The 22,032-nt window shown below is 36.0% G+C and overlaps 1 protein-coding gene across 2 annotated transcripts in view; it reads left to right on the top strand.

Annotated features, from left to right (window-relative positions):
* Window positions 1–22,032, top strand: part of LOC121386538 (nuclear receptor subfamily 2 group F member 1-A-like) — a 37,442-nt gene that overhangs the window by 14,979 nt on the left and 431 nt on the right. For both annotated transcript variants that reach the window (XM_041517486.1, XM_041517478.1), the window contains exon 3: window positions 17,321–22,032. This exon is cut by the window's right edge and continues 431 nt beyond it. In XM_041517486.1, coding sequence (XP_041373420.1) covers window positions 17,321–17,595 — 275 coding nt within the window. In that variant the 3' untranslated portion in view covers window positions 17,596–22,032. The remainder of the gene's footprint in view (window positions 1–17,320) is intronic.

Raw genomic sequence — 22,032 nt, 5'->3', positions numbered from 1 at the left:
GAGAAAATATGTGACTGCTTGAAATAAATAAGACAATTATATCGCTGTGTGGGTACACAGTTATATATTTAACAACCAATTAAATGTAAACTATTTGGAACAATAAACATTTGGTTCTAAAACCCCAGCACCATCTCCACATAAATGTATGATTTAATTTTTTAAATTATTATTAAAGTATCAAATGACAACACACATAAAACTGTACAATGTTAAAACATTTTTATCGATATCTAGCGTAAGTAGAATTATTGGACACATAAAACATTCTAATACAAGTGTCTAAATAAAATATGGCTTGATACTATATAACACTATACAGAAATATTAAAAAAATATTATTACTACTTCTACTGCTACTATGAATTATATTGACATGAAATAATAATAATAATAATAGTAATAGTAATAAAATAAAATAAAATAAAATAAAATGCCAAACAAACACACACACAAACACACGCACACGCACACACAAACACACGCGCACACAAACACACACACACACACACGCACACACACACACACACACATACTTTGTATCTCATGTTTATACACCACGAAAAAACTCCCCAAACATTATCAATAACGTTCTACTTTCCTTTGCTATGGCTTTCGTATTTTATATACCGTCCATTCCCTATGTGGTATGTTTACATGCAATAACATTTTTAAAATCCTTTTTATACATACACTGACATGTCGGCATCAATAAATCGTCTGCCTGTATTGGAAACTGAGATTGTGCATGCTACAATTTGACGTTTATGGATCATCGTCGGCATCTGACGTGCATCAGTACTGTAGTTCATGTGGGCGGCCACATTGCATATTCATGGAGACGACTTGGCTTTATATCATGGTCGATTTTAATGGGACTGCCCTGTCTTTTCGACGATCGTTAAGATGATGTCGACTGACAGAGACTTTTTAACAACTGTAATTATATATTAAATATATATTTTAAAATAAAATATTAGTGGTTGTATATTATTAAACGTGTCTTATTGTTTGCACTAGATCAAACTTCATTTTACTTCCTCATGTATGTATATATATATATATATATATATATATATATATATATATATATATATATATATATATATATATATATATATATATATATATATATACACACACACACACACACATGTATATACGTACATATACATATATTTGTTTTCGTACGTACAAAATTATTGGGATATCAAATTCAGTTTAGCTACTTAAAAATATTAGAGCTTTTAGAAACACATTGAATATACACGCACTAATATTCTGAACAAGAGAATTATATTTAATATGTAATGCTAGTAATTACAAAGTGTTATTAGTAGAAAACATCTTACAGTGCAGCAAACTCAGGATAGTCCCTCTAACAACCTTGTCTGACTTTGGCAAAATTGGGGGATGGGGTAGAGGCTTGATGCGCGGTCTGTTTGGGATCAATGTTTGTTGGTGGACCCATTGGGCTATTTCTCTTTCCAGCCAGTGCACCACGACTGGTATATCAAAAGCTGTGGTATGTGCTATCCTGTCTGTGGGATAGTGCATATAATAGATCCCTTGCTATTAATGGAAAAATGTAGCGGGTTTCCTCTCTAAGACTATATGTTAGAATAACCGAATGTCTGACATCCAATAGCCGATAATTAATAGTCAATATGCTCTAGTGGTGTCGATAAAAAAAAAACAGTTGGCAAAATTGGGTAATTTTAATTATAAAAAGACTTGCGCGAAATCAAAAGCCGAATGTATAAATCCTATTTTCCTCTTGCATACGTGTATCTGCATATTTATAATTACAGTTCGTTACTATCTGCATTAAAAAAAACCAGTTTTTGTAAACTAGATACTCTTAGAACAATTTGTGGTGCTGTTAGGTGAACCTCACCCAATCTTCCTTATAAAGAAACTGGATTCACATCACAAGGTGCAAACGAGACAGATTATGTACGATGTATGTACTATCAACTAACTTGTTACCCACTTACATATCACGTTAAAAATAACATTGTCGTTAACATTTTATTCTCTTTCTACTTTCCTTTGCTTAAATTTTCATACTTTATCAATTACCTCAACTCATCATTGAAACCAGTTCTTACTCCTTACGTAATGGTGGTCACGTGAGTACTTACGTAATGGTGGTCACGTGAGTACTTCGTTGCGTCGTACAATGCTCTTTGTCAGTTCATTTATAACATTACTGAATAATGCAATTACCAAAAGTAGGGATTCTGTGTTATAATAAAAAGATTCAAACGTGCAATAAAGTTAACTGAAACTTCCCGTCCCACTTTGTTCTATGGTGATCGGATAAGAGTGAAAACATACTGTACTATCGACTGGGTCACAGCAATATAAATGGACATCCGTTGGATACTCCCAAGACATGCTTGCCAACAACCTATTGAAGATACAGAAATTTCCTTTGTTACCGTCCACAGTAAATATTTTGATAATATAACAACTGTTTCATGTTTTACTTTCTCTATTCTACTTCTCCGTCACTCTGTTTTCTTGTCTTATCACACCTGCAGTTAATATCATATCATAATTTATTACGTTTGTGTTTAATTATCTATTATCTATTATTATTACTATCAGTTGTATGTATAGCATTGCCCGTCATACTTCTCTACATGGGCATATTATTTAGGAAACGTCCTTAAGTGGCTAATATAGGCTTTAGTCTATCAACCAATCTAACCATAATAGAAAAAAATAAATAAATAAATAAATATCGTTTAAAACAAATCAAAGGTTTTGTCTTCCATAATCTAGTATATCGTGCAAAAATAGCTTGTTTTTAAAAATTAAATTCATGATATAAAATTCGTAATTAATCTGATAATTAATATAATAAGTAGAAAAATAAATATATAGTTTAATTAATTAATGTTAAACTTTATCAGAACTCGTCCATGACTCGCCATTCCGTAGACAATAACTGTAGCCACTAAGCCGACTGCTGTCTGAAGACTGTAACGATAGTTCTATCCACTTCTGTGAATACTTGGGCGGGATCTAGCTCAGTCAGTAGAGCGCTCGGCTATTGTGCTTTGGTCGTGGGATCGAACCCCTTAAGTGGACATTCTCGGTTTCTGTACCCGTTCCACGACTGGTATGTGCTGTCTTGTATGTTGGAAAGTGTATATAAACGATCCCTAGTTTGCTGGTGAAAAAATGTAGCTGGTTTACTCTAACTTATTGTCATATGTCGGAATTACCAAATGTTTGACATCAAAATAGCCGATTATTAGTAAATCAATACACTCTAGTGGTGTAGTTGAACGGGGTAAACACCACCGGAGAATGGGTCGTCCACTGAGGCGAATTTATCCACAAACACCTCTGCGAACGCTTTCTGACTTAACTAGAACCCGTTCTCGAATTTGTAGAGACGCCTCTACCCACTGAGCCACTTTACTCTATGAATACTGTAACGACATAATATGTTCGGCTTTGTCGCTCGTCTCGATAAGACCAGAGGTGACCTTGAGACCCCTCTTAGACACGAGGTCACACAATCCTCTCAACTTTAAGCAGACGACTCGATGTTCGGGCAGACGGCTTTTTTCCAGGCCACGAAACTCTGACACTTTTATCTGGAGTGGAGTTGCGCGGTGCTTATCATTAAGGAAGTTGTTCCCTTCTCTTGAAACGTAACCCGCGTTTCGTAAGTCACCGAATGGCAGCCACATTGCTAGGAGGTTTTTTTCCCTTCTCTTCTTCTTCTTCTTTTCTATTTCGTTATAGACGCGGGTCGACCTAAATTCAGTCATTAACACGACAAAAGGATCCGCTTGCTTTACATACCTATGGTTCATCCCTCTTTTTTCACCTTCTTTTTCGCAAGACTAGTTCATGCTGTTGTGATCAGGGTCGTAGCTGATATTTATCATGGGTGAGGGTAGAGAAAGAGGTTGGATTACTAATATCATAGTAGGGTTGACTCACTAATGACATAAGGCCAAAATGGTTCGTGTTTCAATAAACAGGGCCGTATCTGATACTCTCTCTCTCTCTCTCTCTCTCTCTCTCTCTCTCTCTCTCTCTCTCTCTCTCTCTCTCTCTCTCTCTCTCTCTCTCTCTCTCTCAGACTCTGTACACAGTGTGTGTGTGTGTGTGTGTGTGTGTGTGCGCGTGATTATCGTTACATTCCAAACTGGTTAATGATTTTATAAACAGGGCCGTAGCTAATATTTTACGGGGTGAGGTGGAGGTACAGAAAGGGGTGTGATTATCATAACACTCTAAGACTGGTTCATTTTGTTGCAAACTGTGTCTTAGCTGATTTTTTTTCGGGAAGTGTGGTTTAAAAAGGGGTGTGATTATCATAACACTCCAGACTAGTTAATGCTTTTATAAACGGGACCATAGCTGATATTTTTCGGGTGGGGGGGGGTGGGGGGGGTAGAGAAAGACGTGTGATTATCATAACACTGGTTCATGCTGTCGTAAACAGGGTCGGAGCTAATATTATTTTCTCTGGTGAGGGTATGGATGCGCATGATAACAACAATGATGATTCGCAAATGACATACATGTACATGTATATGCAAATTTTGTTGTCGAGTATACTGTTGTTGAGCTTGGTGTTTGAAGGCTAAAGTACACGAACACTGGGCCGTCTGGTTGTCTACCTGGGAACATCGTCATTCTGCAACTTTATTGCTTTATTGAACGGATGATTTTGTAGCAGTCTCGTAGGGGGCGTTTCAAACAATACAGTTTGCACAGTGTTCGCCGGGTCTGCATACTTCTGAAGTTCAGTCGATATAGGTTAGTGTCAACATGTAACATGTATATAGTTCTTATTTCATTCTTCTTAAATGTTTCATTCTTATGTAGCTGACAGCCAATATCCGTTGTCTTTGTCCATGTGTTGCATTCATTTAAGCAGGGGGCGTAGAAAAGAAAATTAGACTCTGTACACATTAATAGTAGACATTTTGTAGAAAAGAAAATTCAACTCTGTACACACTAATAGTAGACCTAAAAATACTGGACGCGTACAATGATAATATTTGAATTTAAAGCCAATAGGTTTTCACTTGCTTAATGCTATTTTGTAACACACTGCATAACCAGACATAAAGGTTAACTGGTAACACATGGTGTCGTTATTGCACATATTGATCAAATATATCAAACGTAACAACTATAGGAAGGAATTTGTGCGACATGAGGGGAGGGAGAGACAGAAAGAGAGAGACAGACAGAGATACTGAGAGAGAGAGAGAGAGAGAGAGAGAGAGAGAGAGAGAGAGAGAGAGAGAGAGAGAGAGAGAGAGAGAGAGATGGAAACCATGACCGTCAGACATTTGTTTTATTTCAATACATTTCCCACCCACAAACGTTTTTACAACCCCCAAACCCCCCCCCCCCCCCCCCCCCCCCCCGCCCGACAACAATAAGAAACAACCCCAAAGCATCGACATTTCCTTTCTGATGGGTACATTCCCTGTATATGTATTTTAAAAACCCCAAAACAACAACAGCCGATATGGAACTGGTGTGAAGTGATAATAAAACGCCGTGGGATTGACTGCCAGCTTACAGTTCATATTTCACGAGTGTTTGACATTCCCGCGTTGACACACTGACTGTGTAGCATGGGTTAACGGCACAGGTTACGTCACCACGAACACTCGTCCAACTTCGCTGTACTGGCGTATATTTGTGTGTGTGTGCGTGCGTGCGTGCCTGCCTGCCTGCCTGCCTACCTGCCTGCCTGCCTGCCTGCCCCCCCCCCCCCCTCTCTCTCTCTCTCTCTCTCTCTCTCTCTCTCTCTCTCTCTCTCTCTCTCTCTCTCTCTCTCTCCATATATATATATATATATATATATATATATATATATATATATATATATATGTATATGTATATATATATACAGACACAGACACACGCGCGCGCGCAACATATGTATATATCTACATCTGTGACTGTGTACAAATCGACCGTCGATGTTCGGTAACCAGCCGCTAGAAAAAACAATTAGTATGTCGAAGGTGTGGAATAAAATATATTAAATTTAGTTGGAAGTGTGCAGGAGCGGTTGTAGTGTTTTTCTATTTTCTATTACAAGGGCAATAGAATCGACTCTACCGTCTTTTGTACCCAGGGTGGGATGAAGTTTATTACAGTTGTATGGAAAACTGCTTTCAAACTGTAATTTCTTCACCATTCCCAACTATACATGGTAGGAAGCTTCCTTGACCCACAGAGAAACCAAATCGTGAAATTCGTCATTAGTCATTTTGAACCTTACCCCCATGGTGCCCGAGGGGCTAGATCCTAAACGTCTGGTATGTAGGGCCAACCATTTACTCGGGTGACTGTTTAGGCCCATTGGGCTTTTTTTTTTTTTTTTCCTTTTTTTATTCAGCCGTTTTCCTTGTGTTAACTAGTCCTTCATGAATCTGGCTGTAATGCATACAATGTATACATGTGCATAACATAAAAATATGTTAGCGCATTTTATATAATAGATAGAATATGCACAACTGATGCCGCGGGTTCGGTTATATTGTTTTATTGCATGAATAATTTATCTTTTATTACTGTAGGTTAACAGTTGCATAATGCAAAATGCATTGCATATTAAATGTATAATACGAAACAGGCCCGCCCATGTTTGGTGAGGTTTTTTTGTTGTTGTTGTTGTTTTTGTTTTTGGGTTGTTTTTTTGTATTGACCAAAATATATTTTTGCTCAATATTTCCAATATCATGAAAATAATAAATTAAAAAATACAGTTTACCCCAAGCCCCCATTTTGAATAAAAATGTAGCATCGAATTTATAATGACCTTATAAATAGACGGTTGTTATACACAGTTCTATTTACTGTAAGTTTTTGTTTGTACATGCATTTAAATCACCGAAAAATATGGTATACTTTAACAATTCGGTTATAATAGAATTACAATTCTGTGGCGTCAATTTTGTAATTTGAAAAAAACAAAAACAATTTTAAACAAAATCTAATATCAAAATATTATATTTATTGATCATAGGAATATATTTCAAATATTTTTGGGGGGTTTTAAAAAACTTTATCTCCCTCCCTGTTTCTTTCTCCTTCTTGTATTAATTTGTAGAATACCTCTTAATTAGGATGTTGTGTTTGCACCAAGTCGGTTAATTAAAACCACGATGCGATTTGGCTTAGAATCTGTTGTGACAGTCCGACGCTTCGCGATTTACCTCCCTTGGCGTGTAACTCTTCTTCCTCCAAACACACGTCATTCATTGTTATTTATCTTGCATATTGCACGCTGGCGTGAATGACGTGTTCACTTGTCAGGGGATGTGTCACAAACTCGCCCGCCAGGACGCGATGACGTCCACTTCCATTTGTGAACAGATATGATCGATTATCGGCAATAAATATTCATTCCGTGTGTGCCGATTATTATCGAGACTGTCAGGACGGATTCTGGTCACAATTCATAACCTTGGTGTTGATTCAGCCGAGAGTCAAACTTGGCGCTGCCAGTTAACAACAGTGGGATGGTGGATGATGATGGGTTTTACAGCAGCATTTGGATACGGTTGTTATTGTTTGTTGGGGGTGTTTTTAAAAAGACAGAAAAAACCACAACAGGGCGCATTTAATAAGACTAGTAGTATATTCTCCAACTAGACAAAACTAGCATTTTAAACTACAGATTAGACATTTTTGCATTTTCCGGATGGTATTCTTCCACCACACCTCCCATATTCCCGCCTCAAGTTACGACCGTGGATGGTGCTAGTCGAATCAGTAAGGTGGTGGATGTAGCGGGTAATTGCTATGGGAACATAATAATTAACTGATATTACCACTGGCCAAGACACTGTGGCCTTCAGGTTAGGTTAGAAAGAAGGCTTGTTTTGGCCCGGTCCATATAGGCTCAAAGGAAGGGAAGGAAAAACATGTTTTATTTAACGACGCACTCGACACATTTTATTTACGGTTATATGGCGTCGGACATATTAAGGACCACACAGATATTGAGAGAGGAAACCTGCTGTCGCCACTTCATGGGCTACTATTTTCGATTAGCAGCAAGGGATCTTTTATATGCACCATCCCACAGACAGGATAGTACATACCACGGCCTTGTTACATCAGTTGTGGTGCACTGGCTGGAACGAGAAATAGCCCAATGGGTCCACCGACGGGGATCGATCCTAGACTGACCGCGCATCAAGCGTCCCGCCCCATAGGCTTAAAGAGGCACACTTGTGAACATTTTGCCTTCGTTCATGACCTTTAAAAAGTAGTTTGGGCGTGGTTTGGAACTGTGACGGCGTCTGGTTTCAATAATGAGTATTCAGGCTGTATTAACATGTACGTAGACAGACATCTTGTCTGCCAAACTGTTTTATTTTAATTTTACTGATTGAATAAATATTTAAATAAAAAATGAGTGTGATAAGAAGCCACGTTTTTAAAAATACACGAATATGGCGGAGTGAATGGGTGGGAGTGTGTTTTATTACCCAGTCGAAGTTTTACTAACATCAGAATTATTTATATAATCACATAGATTGTCTGTTCTGCATATTGTATATTGTGCTACATAGCACAACAGGCCCAGTCAACCAAACGTTTAATAAATAGAACAATAAAGAATAAAATAATGTTAACATTGTTTAAAAATGTATATTGTAACCATTTTACAAAATGTAATAAAAATTTTTTTGGTACAGCTGCTTTTAAGAGTATAAGAAAATAAAATCACCAGCTTCGGCGGTGTCGTGGTTAAACCATCGAATATAAGGCTGGTAGGTACTGGGTTCGTAGCCCGGTCCCAGCTCCCACCCAGAGCTAATTTTAAAGACTCGATGGATAGGTGTAAGATCACTACACCCTCTTCTCACTCACTAACAACTAACAACACATAACAGCGTGCTTGAACCTTAATTGGATATAAGCACGAAAATAACTTGAAATGAAATGAAATCAAAGAGTATAACATAACTATCTTAATTGCAAAACATGATCTCAGAGGAATCAGAAATGGATCCCACCCCACGTCTACCTCCCCACCCCATCTCCTACTTGTATTACTGCCTCCTCTTTAGCTCATATTTTGTACCAATATTCCAGACGACTATATACATACATATGTTACAACCCCACTTTTCAACAACAAAGACAGAAAAAAGTATATGCATATATATATATATATATATATATATATATATATATATATATATATATATATCCTCGATCTGTTCCTACAGATGTGTTTCCTAATCTGTCATTTTCAGAAACATTTGTTCTTTGTTATATGCTTGCGTGCACACGTGTATGTGTCTGATAAACGAAAGATACCTATCTGGATTCCAGCACTCGTGGTTCAAGTACGGCGACAAGCCTCGCGCCGGAGATAGCCTCTTCGTCCCGTCTGGTGCACGTGACCCGAACGGCCGACACCGGAAGAAGTAGCGCATAAATGTTTCCGGTTTCTAAAGTTAGCCTCGCGTTGGCTAATTCCGCTTGACGTAATGGCCGATTGATTACGTTTTACAACCGTGCACGTGCCGCTGCCACGGGTTAAGTAAGAACTAATTGATCTAATTGACGCCGCTTAACGCATTATATGGGAAAATATTAACATCCATGTTCTGAATGACTTGCTTTTTATTGTCGGTTATGTAATTCTAGAGCTCCGTTTGGAAAGAAACTTTGAAAAACTCTTCATCTCATTCATTATGTACCCCACGCTCACCCCCATCATCCACTCCTACTCCTTTAAAAGTGAACTGGGAAAGTATCGCTAGTTGAACTTTTCAACCAATGAAACGTTGCTCCAAACAACATTATGATAATGTCATAATATGTTTTGTTTTATAATAATGTATAACTACAAACTTTGTGAAAAGATAATGTAGCCAAATGAGCATCCGTCAGTAGAAGCAATTTATGCCAACACTACTACAATACAATGTGTGTGTTTATGACAATATCAGTTCCTTTGTATGTAATGTACTTTTATAATGTGCTTGTAATATGTTTCTTGTATGTAATTAAATTATTATCACTTACAGGTAACCACAAAACCGACTGTTTCCAATTATTTAGTTTTAATCATTTATCTTTAATAATGTAATTCATGGATTTTAAACAAATGTTTTTTAAAAATCAGCAACGTTTATAACCATTACAATTAATAAAAGTTGTTATAGTGTTTTATGGATTTTCAAATGAACTATAACTGGCAAACTAATGTTTTATTTATATTACACAGTCTGAGAAAAAAGACACCCCCAACCCCCAAGAAAACCCCAAACAAACAAACAACCCCCTAAAAAAAACCCCTCAAAACAAACAAATAAAAAATAACAACCCCCCTCCAAAAACCCAACCCCAAACAAAGAAAAACCCCCACTAAACAAAAACAACAAAAACAACAAACTACTTACACAACAAAACCAACAACAAAAACAACAAACTACACACACACAACAAGAACAAATATGAAATAAACCTGCATGTCAGTTTATGTATTTAATCCCCAAAGGTCAGACATATCACGATCTATATTGAGTTTATTATTTTACAATCACAGCAGTATTGTTAGTAGGTCCACGCACATTTTAAAGCTATACAAATTAACAGCACACCACCTCTCGCACGCTGCGAAATGAACCGCTAAGGTCAGGTAATAAAAGACAGAATTAATCGTTTTATTGGAGGACCGCCATTGTTTAATTACCAAGCAATTTGCACGCATGATCTTCTGTTTACCAGGTCTGTTAGCTTGTTGATTAAATGAATTACAAATCATGTCGAAGACAAAAGCCCCGTCGTGTTTGGACAACGATTCTCAGGGTTCAAACAAGAAAAAAGTTCGTGTTACAAAAAGGACAGATAAAACAGAAAAAGTCACTGCATCTGATAATTCTCAACTACGCTATAGGACCATGGGGCGTGACACAAGGTCCACACTTCAGAGTTATCTCCCCCTAAACTAACAGGCGTACACTCGAAGCACGTGCGTAAATGCGTTTCGCAGTGTTCGTGACACGTTCGTGCGACGCACGCGACTTGCAAAAAGAACGATCCAATTCACCGATCGATTTCCGGAATCACCCAAACGAGTCGATTTCCTTCCCGACTTAACGACCACTACGACAACAGAACATGTTCCGGTGACGTTTTTTTTTTTCACGTTTGCGAAATTATGTCGGACTTAAACGATGCCAATATTTCACACCACCGCCACAATTCAAATAATTACCGCTGCTAACATAATGACAAGTCTATTTGTTGCGTCCAATCATTCAGAAAAAAAAAATCGCTTTTATCTAGTATTTACTTGTCGCTAAGAGCGAATATAATGGTCGGAAATACGAAAAGAACCAACATATTTTCTTAATGATGCCAGTTCACGCTATAACGAAACAGTGTTGTGTCTTTGTCTACCCGACAGGAACTTTTGCTCCGACATGGACCTCTTTATGGATAACAACACAAACTAGCTTGAAACTTAGATTCAATATCCTATTGTTGAACAGGGATCGGAAAATGCTAAAAATATGAGAATAATTGTTAAGACGTCCACGGCTGGAAACGTGGCTCAAGTCGTTCGGAAATCGAATTTACGACCCTGTAAGGAAAGCGAGAGCGGAGAAAGCAAATGAAGACCTACGTTATTATTACATCAGTATCCAAATTTCCAATATTGGTTTGGCCCGAGATGTATTTGTCCAATTTCCAACAATGGTCGCGTGTGCCAAATTCATCCACAAATGGGTTTTCGGGAAGTTGCCATTTGCTGGCACAAATGTCAAGTCGGTTAGTTACTGAGCCGCAGAAACAGGCAAAGTGATAGGGAAAGTTAAAACGATTGCTTCAAAAAATTGTCGGAAGACTAAAAAAATTATTTATTGCTAGCCCGAATCGATATTTTGGTTTGTTGTGTTCTTTAAGATTTGTCTTTTTACTTTTTTTGGAATTTATGAAGGCTGAGAAATGTTATTACTAATATTTTATTATTAATATTTTATTATAATATTTGTTTTGTCTGTTATCATCAGTGTGCATCTTCGTCTTCAGTAATGATGCTCTAGGTCCTATTTGTACAATGTAGACTGCATATATCTGAATTCTTTGTCATAAAAAAAAAAAAAATTTCGACTACTTTAAAAACTAGAAAAACACAAACACCAAAGAAGTGTTAAAACGTTCGTTAAAAAGTACGAATTAAGCACACTGTTAGACAAATCTGGTTTAAAAACAGGAGTAACAAAGGACTGGACCCTATGCATTTATACAATGGAGATTACATACATCTGAATAATTTGTCAGCAAAATAAAATGAAATGTTCGACTAATCTGGTTTAAAAATTATAACAATGAATGAATGAATATTTAACGACACCCCAGCACAAAAATTACATCGGCTATTGAAAACGAAAAAAAGCCACCATAGAAAACACGTGTTTAAATGTACATATTATGCAAAATAGCTTTTATATAGTCAGTCATGCGATATAATAGTATGTGTAAAAAAGATAAAATAATACTAATAATGGTTAATATCCGATCTGTGAAAGTGACACTGGCGCATACCACGTAGAATTTTGATTAGTCGTCAGGAGATACGTTTACGTTATACGTGTAAAATTATACATATATAACTGTGACATTAACTCAATGGTCGTTTTGTTCAGCAACTTTCAACGAATATTTGTTTTGAACTAAGTGTGGTATTAGTTTTCAAAATTAATTATTACACATATGTAGAAGTATTTCATATATAGCACATCAAAACAAACTTATAAAAATCTATGCATGACCTTTGAAAATTAATTTGACCAAATCACTATAACATTTTAAAATTCTTGAGTAAATTAATTACATCGACAAAACTAATCGATTTGTCATTCACAACTGAGTGTAGTTATTATGTATTACATATATATATATATATATATATATATATATATATATATATATATATATATATATATGGGACTCAAAAAACTCGTAAATGAAAATCCATGTACATTTATTTCAAACGACACCAGACGACGGACTAATGTATCTTAAGTGTTAACAAGGAATTTTTTATTTTTACACCTTAGATTATAATATTTATTATGTTATAATAATAAGATTATGTTTGATACTTAGTTGCCATTTATTAAAACAGTGTGCCGAGGTGTCAAACAATTTGTTTTCTTATGTTAGCTTCATTCATTCACACTTTGCAAAATACACATCCCTGGTACTTAACAAACCATGTTCGGCAGTTGTCCGCCTGTCGGGGGTGCTAAATCGATAAACTGTGTATATGAGCATCAAGAATTATTGCTAAACGACTGTTTCAATCTTTGAGGCGATCTGTGTACCACCGAAATCATCCATCGACGTCCCTTCCCGCCATGACATGCTGTCGTCTGCTGCTCACAACAAGATTAACCAGTTCTTCATTGTCCGCAGCTTCCTGTCGAAATAATTCCATTTCCCTGAACAGAATTTCTTCTCCTTTTTTTGGCCTACAAATCGTCTCTTATGAAAGTGTGGGTAATACACTTGTCCAATCCTAGTGAATACAGAAGTGCTGGGAATATTAATAGGGAATTTGAAGAGCTCATTTTCTCGACAGATTTGTAGGGTTCGCCAAAACCATCAGGGCAGTTGGCGCGAAACAATTATATCCTTAGCGTCGATAAATACAAGAGCGCGTGGTGTGATAGGGTCTTTAGGCTATCCGCTGTCAATCCGGGGCTAAAATCATGTTCTTGCTGTCTGAATAACGCAAAGTAATGGGATCATGACCTCTGGGCTGGGCTTAGTTTTTAATATGGATTCGCGTCGTCAATAACCCATGTTTCATAGGTTCGAGACATTTCGCATTGCTCATACATTGATAGCTGCAACGTTCCGGATAATTGCATATAAATACTCTAGGATGAAAAGGTAAATGGTTTTGAAAAAGGCAGGAACCAAAATATATGTATAAACTTCTTATTTTTATTTCTAAATTCAGATCCTTTTTAGTTACCATGTCAGTAATAATAATAAATGGGAATTATTGACTATAATTGCTTACGGTTTTGGGGTATTCTTTACACCCATCATTCATTTACACATTTTATTTTTGAGAAAATGGGTGAGGAAAACAACGAAATGCTAAATTTACTAATTAAAATTAACTAGTGACAAGGGTATGGATAGATGAAAGTAAAAAAAAAAAACCCCTCAATGTCACCACCCTCCCCCATGAAGTAAAATCATGAAATAAATGGGCTAATGTGTCCTTCTATAACTGAATTATACATGTTGGCCACAGCTCTGATGTTAAACTGCAAATTATCTCGTGTGTGTGATGATGATATTTTAGGTCTAACCGGGTAATGGATCCGGACAAGTTCTGTTAGTAAAATTCGATTATTTTTGTCATGGTAAACCATTTTACTAGATCTAATACGTCGACATGTTTCACTAAGAAGCTTCGTTCTGTCATTTATGACCCTTCGCGGTGTTTAGCGTTTCCCATTCGACTCACCAATAGCATGTCATCTGTATTTATCTAAATAATTAGAGTTACCTGTTGACCTGGAATATACTGAGGCCCAACAGAAACGCAAATCAGAATTATGGTTAGTTTGACATTAGAATAGATTTATTTGATTATAAATGCTGAATTATGTGAAACGTTAAACAGGATATCAACCTAAAATTCTCGTGAATCTCAATGTGTGTTAAATCTCTTTTTAAAAAATAAAAATAAACTAAATTATATTCGCTTTTCTTTTGGTATTCAGTATATTAAATGTAGTCAGTGACACTAGTTCCTAAAGTTCGCACCTTTTCTGTTTGATATAGCATGAATTTAAATTGATATTTTAAGTATGATGCGGTGAATAATTGTGTGTAATTTAAAGGTGAAAAAAATGTAATGAGCAAAAATATTTTACACCTTTTAATAACTAAGGTCGGTGTTTTTAAGCAAATGTCAATTTGTTGGAGCTTGTTTTTAAAATCGATGAAACATTTTGTTTGTTTTTAATAGTACTCTTGTATTACTAAAGAAAACAAAACACTGATATGTCTATCAAAACTCCAACATATATATGTTCTAGACATATTGCAGTTATTTTTTAAACTGTTTATTAATTTAGAAAAACAAACATATTTCGAATAAATTAAATACTTGGCTCATTTGTCACCTCCCCTCAAGAAGAAAAGAAAAAAAAAGAGAAAAAAGAGAAGAGACCTTTTTCTTTACATGGATATGAACCTTGAAAAAGAATGAATGAAAAACCCACAGACAAAATAGTAGGCAGTAATTAAGTATTATATATAGTAGTTTGCGAATAACAAAGTGTTCTTTGTTTGTTTGTTTTTTTCTGCCCAGAAGTGGGGTTTTTTCATCTTTCCACTCATGAATGTTTATATAACCTATATTTCCAGTATAAGATTTATATAACCATACAATGTAATCCACACTAACACAATCCCTGCAGTTATAACGCAGTTGGTGAAATACAAGTTTTATTACATACCAGCTTCTAAAGAAATTTTGCAAACAATTTTACTATTCCACCGTAAATTTCTTATTTGTGTTAATCATAAAGAGGAAAAATATTTCTTCAATTTACTAGTACTCTGAAGGAGGAAAATATAAAAGGTAATTTCTTTCTTCGGATGGGGTAGGTTGGGTCAGATTTGGGGAAATATATTCCCTAAATACACCACTGGTCTCATTAGGAAGTTATATATAGTTACACACACCAAAACATACAATTTATAGGCATAATACACACGTGCACATAGTATACTATAATAATATTCAGAGACGGCGGGTGATAAACACACATAGAATATTACATTGGACATCAATAGCGGATGTGAAGTTGACATTAAAATACTAATACTGAATACTAATAACAAACATATACTCTACATTTTCACGTGCGATCTGTTCTCTTATTTGTTAGAATTAATCACAAATGCACATAGCCTAACCAACTGTTTTGTGTTATCAATAGACCAGTGGTGGACATAATTTAAATATTAATGGTTTATTGTAAAAAAAAAATGTTTTACTGTATCTAACTAAACTATTAAAATCTCATACCAAAATGATAAACTACAATTCTCGGAACAATTTGTTTTTAAACCTAGAAACGAAACACGACGCTGATGCGCAAGTGTTAAAATTATTCTAAGAATTCCATTCATACTCGAGGACAAAAGAAACTCACCTCTGCACACAGATCGTAAATGGACTCGGGACGAAAACCGGGTGTGTTGGGCGTTTCGCGTCCACAAATGAAATGTACATATGCAATTGTTGCCGATGTGTGCTCGAAGATATCATGGCCAACTAGATCAACACGGGGTTATTTCCCTCTGTGTAATGGTATACGCGTTCCCTTCAGGCAGTTGCTTGGTTTGAGCCGGACCATATTTATTTATGAATATATTAAGATTTCCTTGCAAATTGTATTCCGAATCCGATACGTTTTCACAAAACTCGCTACAATGAGCTGACCCAGTGTAAATATTCATCAAACGCGATGGTTCTCTGTCATTCGTGCGGGGCGTGACGTAACACAGTGGTACAGCGGTCGGTGTGGGATCGATCCCCGTCGGTGGGCCCATTGGGCTATTTCGCGTTCCAGCCAATGCACCACGACTGGTATATCAAAGGCCGTGGTATGTACTACCCTGTCTGTGGGATGGTGCATACAAAAGATCCCTTGCTGCTAATCGGAAAGAGTAGCCCATGAAGTGGCGATAGCGGGTTTCCTCTCTCAGTATCTGTGTGGTCCTTAACCATATGTCTGACGCCATATAACCGTAAAGAAAGTGTGTTGAATGGGTCGTTAAATAAAACATGTCTTTCTTTTCTTTCTATCGTTCAAGTGTGCTGGGTGTAGCTTAGTGGCAAAGTGATTGCCTGAAGTAAAAAACCCAAAAAAACCCAAAAATATAATATGCACATAAAGTTTAAAATATTAGAAATTAAATAAATAAATATATATATAAAGAAAATGAGAATATCCACACTCGTATTTCTGTTGTTTGTTATGATGAACAGCTTTTTATATATTATTTAAAACAATAACAGACAGACGTATTCTTTATTTACGTTGTACAAATAAGGCAAAATACAACAATGAAAATACAACAATGACATTTACACAAGACTACAATTTTAACATTTTCAGTTTTCTTTGGGTTTTTTTTTTTTTTCCATTTAATAAATGTGCTTTAGTGTAGTCGCTAAACAAAACAAACATTAACTTTGGAGTTAAATAACATTTTAATATATTTGGTCTTTTTCTTCTGTTTTCAGACGCTTGTGGTCTTTCGGACACGAATCACGTGGAAGGTATTCAAGAAAAGTCGCAGTGCGCCCTGGAGGAGTACGTCAGAAGCCAGTACCCCAATCAGCCGACGCGCTTCGGCAAACTGCTGCTGCGACTGCCGTCGCTGAGGATGGTGAGCGCCCAGGTGATCGAGCAGTTGTTTTTCGTTCGGCTCGTGGGCAAGACGCCAATAGAGACCTTGATACGGGACATGCTGTTGAGTGGGGGCTCCTTCAATTGGCCCTACATGGCCATTCAGTAACGGTTCCTAGTCTTTCCAGATACCCACCCACCACCCCCACTCACCCCCTCACCCATCCGGAATGAACCTGACAAAAACGAAATAAACAGTTGGCCTTTTAGGGGTGTTTTCAGAACGTCTTGGTTTATCTGATGGAAAAGAAAAACGAGTTGAGGTTATGATCTAGCCGATCATTTGTTGGAATGAAAGAAGACTAGAGGGAAAGAACAACAAATGAAAATAAGTAAATAGAATGGAAGGACAAGAAAGAAGAAACAATTAAAAGAAAGTTTCAGTTAAAAGAACATATTGGTTTGGCTTGTGAAGCAAAAACAATAGAGTTGAGGTAATAGTAATTTCAACCGTTTGCAGGAGGAACAGAAAAAATGGAAGGAAACAAATGATAAGAACACAATTTGAATTTAAAAAAAAACAAGTCTTTGTTTGGCTGTGGAAACAACAGAGACTTAAAATAACAATTATGTCGGCTATTTGCAGAAAAGAAAGAAGAATGGAAGGAAAAAGAACAGGCAAAAACAAAATTGAGTAGGAATGGAAGAGAGAGAGAGAGAGGGAGATAAACGAGAGAGACATGGAAATGTTGATGAAAGGCCACGATCGATGAATCGTATTGTAAAGACGACAGAAGAACATTCATCAAGTCCTGGTTTTAGCGATGAGATGTGGTTATAATGTAGAGATTTCCAACTCAGATTTAAGTTAACCCTTTCATCCGTTTGGAATCTTCAGTGTACTATTCATTCAGTTTCTGATTGTCTGGCCGTAAATGATTCACATGTTAAAAGAAGGTAGAACTGTAACAGGACATTATAGATTACATTGACAACACTTACGAGTAGCCATCATAAACAACATCGTCTTCAGTTAAACAAACAAACAAACAAAATCCGCGATATGTTGATACTTTCCCTCCCAAAAATTACCCACTAAAACTACAAATAGTAGGTCACATTTTCATAAAATGCAGATGGGTAATACTTTAAGCTCTTAAATACAAATAGAAGTGTGACTGGAAAAGTATTAAAGGGATATACCCTAGTTGTTAAACACTAAGTCGTATTTTTTACTATTAGAGCCGTTTTCGATAACTAAAATTATACTTTACTTAGATTTTATTGTTTAGATTATCCATTTCATAGTGTGTTTGGTCATCAGGGTGTTTTTAATATCACAAAATGCATTTCTCATATTTTTAAAACCGCACGTCCGTCTGAGAAGTAACAGTTATGGAGCTGAGTTTAAGTCTAATTTTAGAGGGTATTTCACCATTTCAAAGTCAGAGACTCGTTTTTCACTCAATTGTAACTTTATCCAAATGTGTTACAGGTTTGTAGATTAACCAAACGTAGTGTGAATTTTCATGGGCTGAAACTAGGGTCTGTCCCTTTAAAATCTTCCTACATTATTCATGAAGCAGACGATGAACCTGCAGATCATGATGTCCAGTTCTCACTCGTCCACAAAAGGACAAAAGAAGCCAATATGTTCTGAAAATACCAAGGCATTTATTAACTGTTGTTTCATACGTCATTTTAGTTGTGTGGGGTTTTAGCCCAATATTACAAAGACTGACCACCGGAGAGTGGCATGGACTACAGACTATAATCCTTAACATTCGAAAAAAAAACCCAAAAAACAATACCAACATAGATGATGTTATACGTACTTGACCTATCACTTGTTTTACGAGGGCAGCTGTGGACATTCTCACTCTCAGACTATGTAAACCCCCACGTCCTAGTTTGCCAATTGTTCTTGTTTTGTGTTACACGTGAGGAACCAGGTTCCAAACAAATACCCGGATGAACTTGAGTCAGAGGAAGAATCTTCGTGACCTTGGCGAAGGAGGTTGGTTGACCTTTAAAAGAACTGTTGTTGTACCAAATAATACGTATTATCATTGACTTTTGTAAACTTCTGGCATCTTTGTAATACTAGTTGGTGCATTGCTGTTGGTTTTGTTTTGACCTTAAATAATACGTACACCTTAAAACACGTTTAAAACGTCCCTGTCATCATCAAACATTTGAATGAACGTGATATTGCAGCGATATATTACTGAAAACTTGATTATACTAGCTGAGTGAATTTAATTTGTGACCACCTTTGTTAAACACTGAACTTCGAGATTGAAAACAGGTTTTTTTTAACGGAAGTGTTTATTATTTAGACCTTACAAGGAACAGTTGAAATGTGGTATTTACTTTGAAACAGCCATCAAACAATAGAATCTATCAAAACTATGTTCACATCAATTTCATGATGTTTATTGTTCCGATAACGATTACCATTGTCGATTGTCATTTCACAGAACATCGCATGGCTCCATATTTTGGATACGAAACTAAACCGATAACTCCACTTGAAATCAATAACCTGTTGTGCCCGTCTTTACAACTCTTCACAGTCCAAATGAGATGGTCAGACTTGGTCTCCAGTTTCCAGCATCATGTCGATGCCATTCTGTTAAACGTGACGTTTGTTACTGCATGCAGTGCATTCTAGTTTTTAAAACTCTATCATTATTAAGTAAAACGGAAAAATCACACTAGCCATAGTATCGTAGTCAGTACAAGGACTGTACCAACTTTATTATAGTCCTTAAAAAAGACTTACTAAATGTTCATTTTAATTTAGTTTCGTTTAGAACTTCAGGTGGTCACAAATTAAACGGTATATATATATATATATATATATATATATATATATATATATCTGTGTGTGTGTGCTTTGGAATATTTGAAAGAAGACGAAAGATAAATTCATGAATGACTAACTGGTGCCACAAAGATATCGCCAGAGGTATCAGCATATATAAGTATTCCCGACGATTGTCAAATCAAAAGTTCCACTTTGTTATAAATGTCTTTATATAGAGAAAGTGAGTTTGTACGTAGTGAGAGTATGGTCGATTTTGTGTGTGTTTTTGGTGTTTCCGTAACCGTGTTGTGCACGCCATTTTCGAGTGGTTCTAAACCGTGTCATTTCATTCTCATATGTTCATTCCCGTGTCATAGATCAGTTTCCATTTCTTGTATCTTCTTTGTGTTGGGGAGAAAATGTTTTAATACATTATTAAAAAAATATCTCGATTATTTTACGAAGTCGAATCCTCCCCGTCTTTTTCCGTTTCATTCCGTACCGAAACGAAAAAACACGAAAGGTGTAACGTAATATATACCGAGGTATCTCGGATTCGAGAATAGCTGATGCCAAAAATAACAAGGTTCCCATAACATTATTAATCTTTTATTCAGAGTTCGTTTTGAGTAGTTCTAGCAATACATCGGATGTAGTTTAGCTTGCCGCGAACTCTTTAAACTATTTCATAACAGTATATGTATATGTAAAGTTGTAAAAAAAATATGTTTGTTGCTTAACAGTACTATCTTTAACACTTTACGTTGATTTTGCCACGCAAAAGTTGTATACATTGTTCGTACGAGTAAGTTCCAGGTTATGTCCCTTGCAAGAGGTCTCCACTCGTTTTGTCCGAGGGACAGCTTGAATCTGTCTGCTAAGGTTTGTTATGTATGTATATATTAGAGGAGTTAAACTCGCGAAGGTTGTAACAACCGATAAATATGTATTTAACTGGAAATGTGATATCAAATATTGATCATATTCAACATTTCCCGAATGACGTAATCATGCATCGTCTGAGTGCTACTTTCGCTTTCATTTTCATTTTCACTTTAACTTTACATTAAGTGCTACAATATTTTATGGATTTCTGCTACGAAAACGTTACAGACTGATTTACAATTGTTATAAATTCAGTTTTCTTTCGTTCTTTTTTTCCTCTTTTTTTTGCTAGAAAAAACAATAATATATCTTAGTATTAATTATTTTATCCTCATAATATATTACTGAAATTATTGCTATGCCATAATCCTGCAGTATTTATTACATATGTGTGTTATGTTTATATTTACCCAGCAAACCAAAGTTTTTTGCATAATTATCTTTTAAAAAAAACAGTTTGTTTTCACACTTCTGGAATTGTATTGAAGGTAGCATAAATGCCTTTTTACAATCGTTATTTTAGATAGCATAACTATTTTTACAATGTTAATCATTTGGTGTTCAAAGTTGTTGTTTTTTGTTGAACTGTTCGTCTCATATGATACGATAGTTTTTTTGTATATTTTAGTTAGGGTTGTTCCAGTAAATATCACAGTGGGGACAGGGGGGTGGGTAAGAAAAAATAATTTCCATCTTGTCAAAAGTTTTATTTCATTGCAATACCTGGCATGAATTCCCCCCTCCCTCCCTCTCATCCCGGTACTTAATTTTAAACACCTTACTTTTCGCTACTTCCCACGAAAAACACTACATATTGGACTGTATCCTTTTCATGAGTAAACAAAATATCAAAACCACTATGGACAGAATTTTCAAAGATTGTTTTTTTTACTTACTCGCGTGTAACTACAC

The sequence above is a fragment of the Gigantopelta aegis genome, chromosome 2, assembly GCF_016097555.1.
Source record: "Gigantopelta aegis isolate Gae_Host chromosome 2, Gae_host_genome, whole genome shotgun sequence".
In the NCBI taxonomy this organism is placed as follows: Eukaryota; Metazoa; Mollusca; class Gastropoda; order Neomphalida; family Peltospiridae; genus Gigantopelta; species Gigantopelta aegis.
Note: the sequence above shows the minus strand (reverse complement) of the source record. Positions and strands in the feature narration are given on the sequence as shown.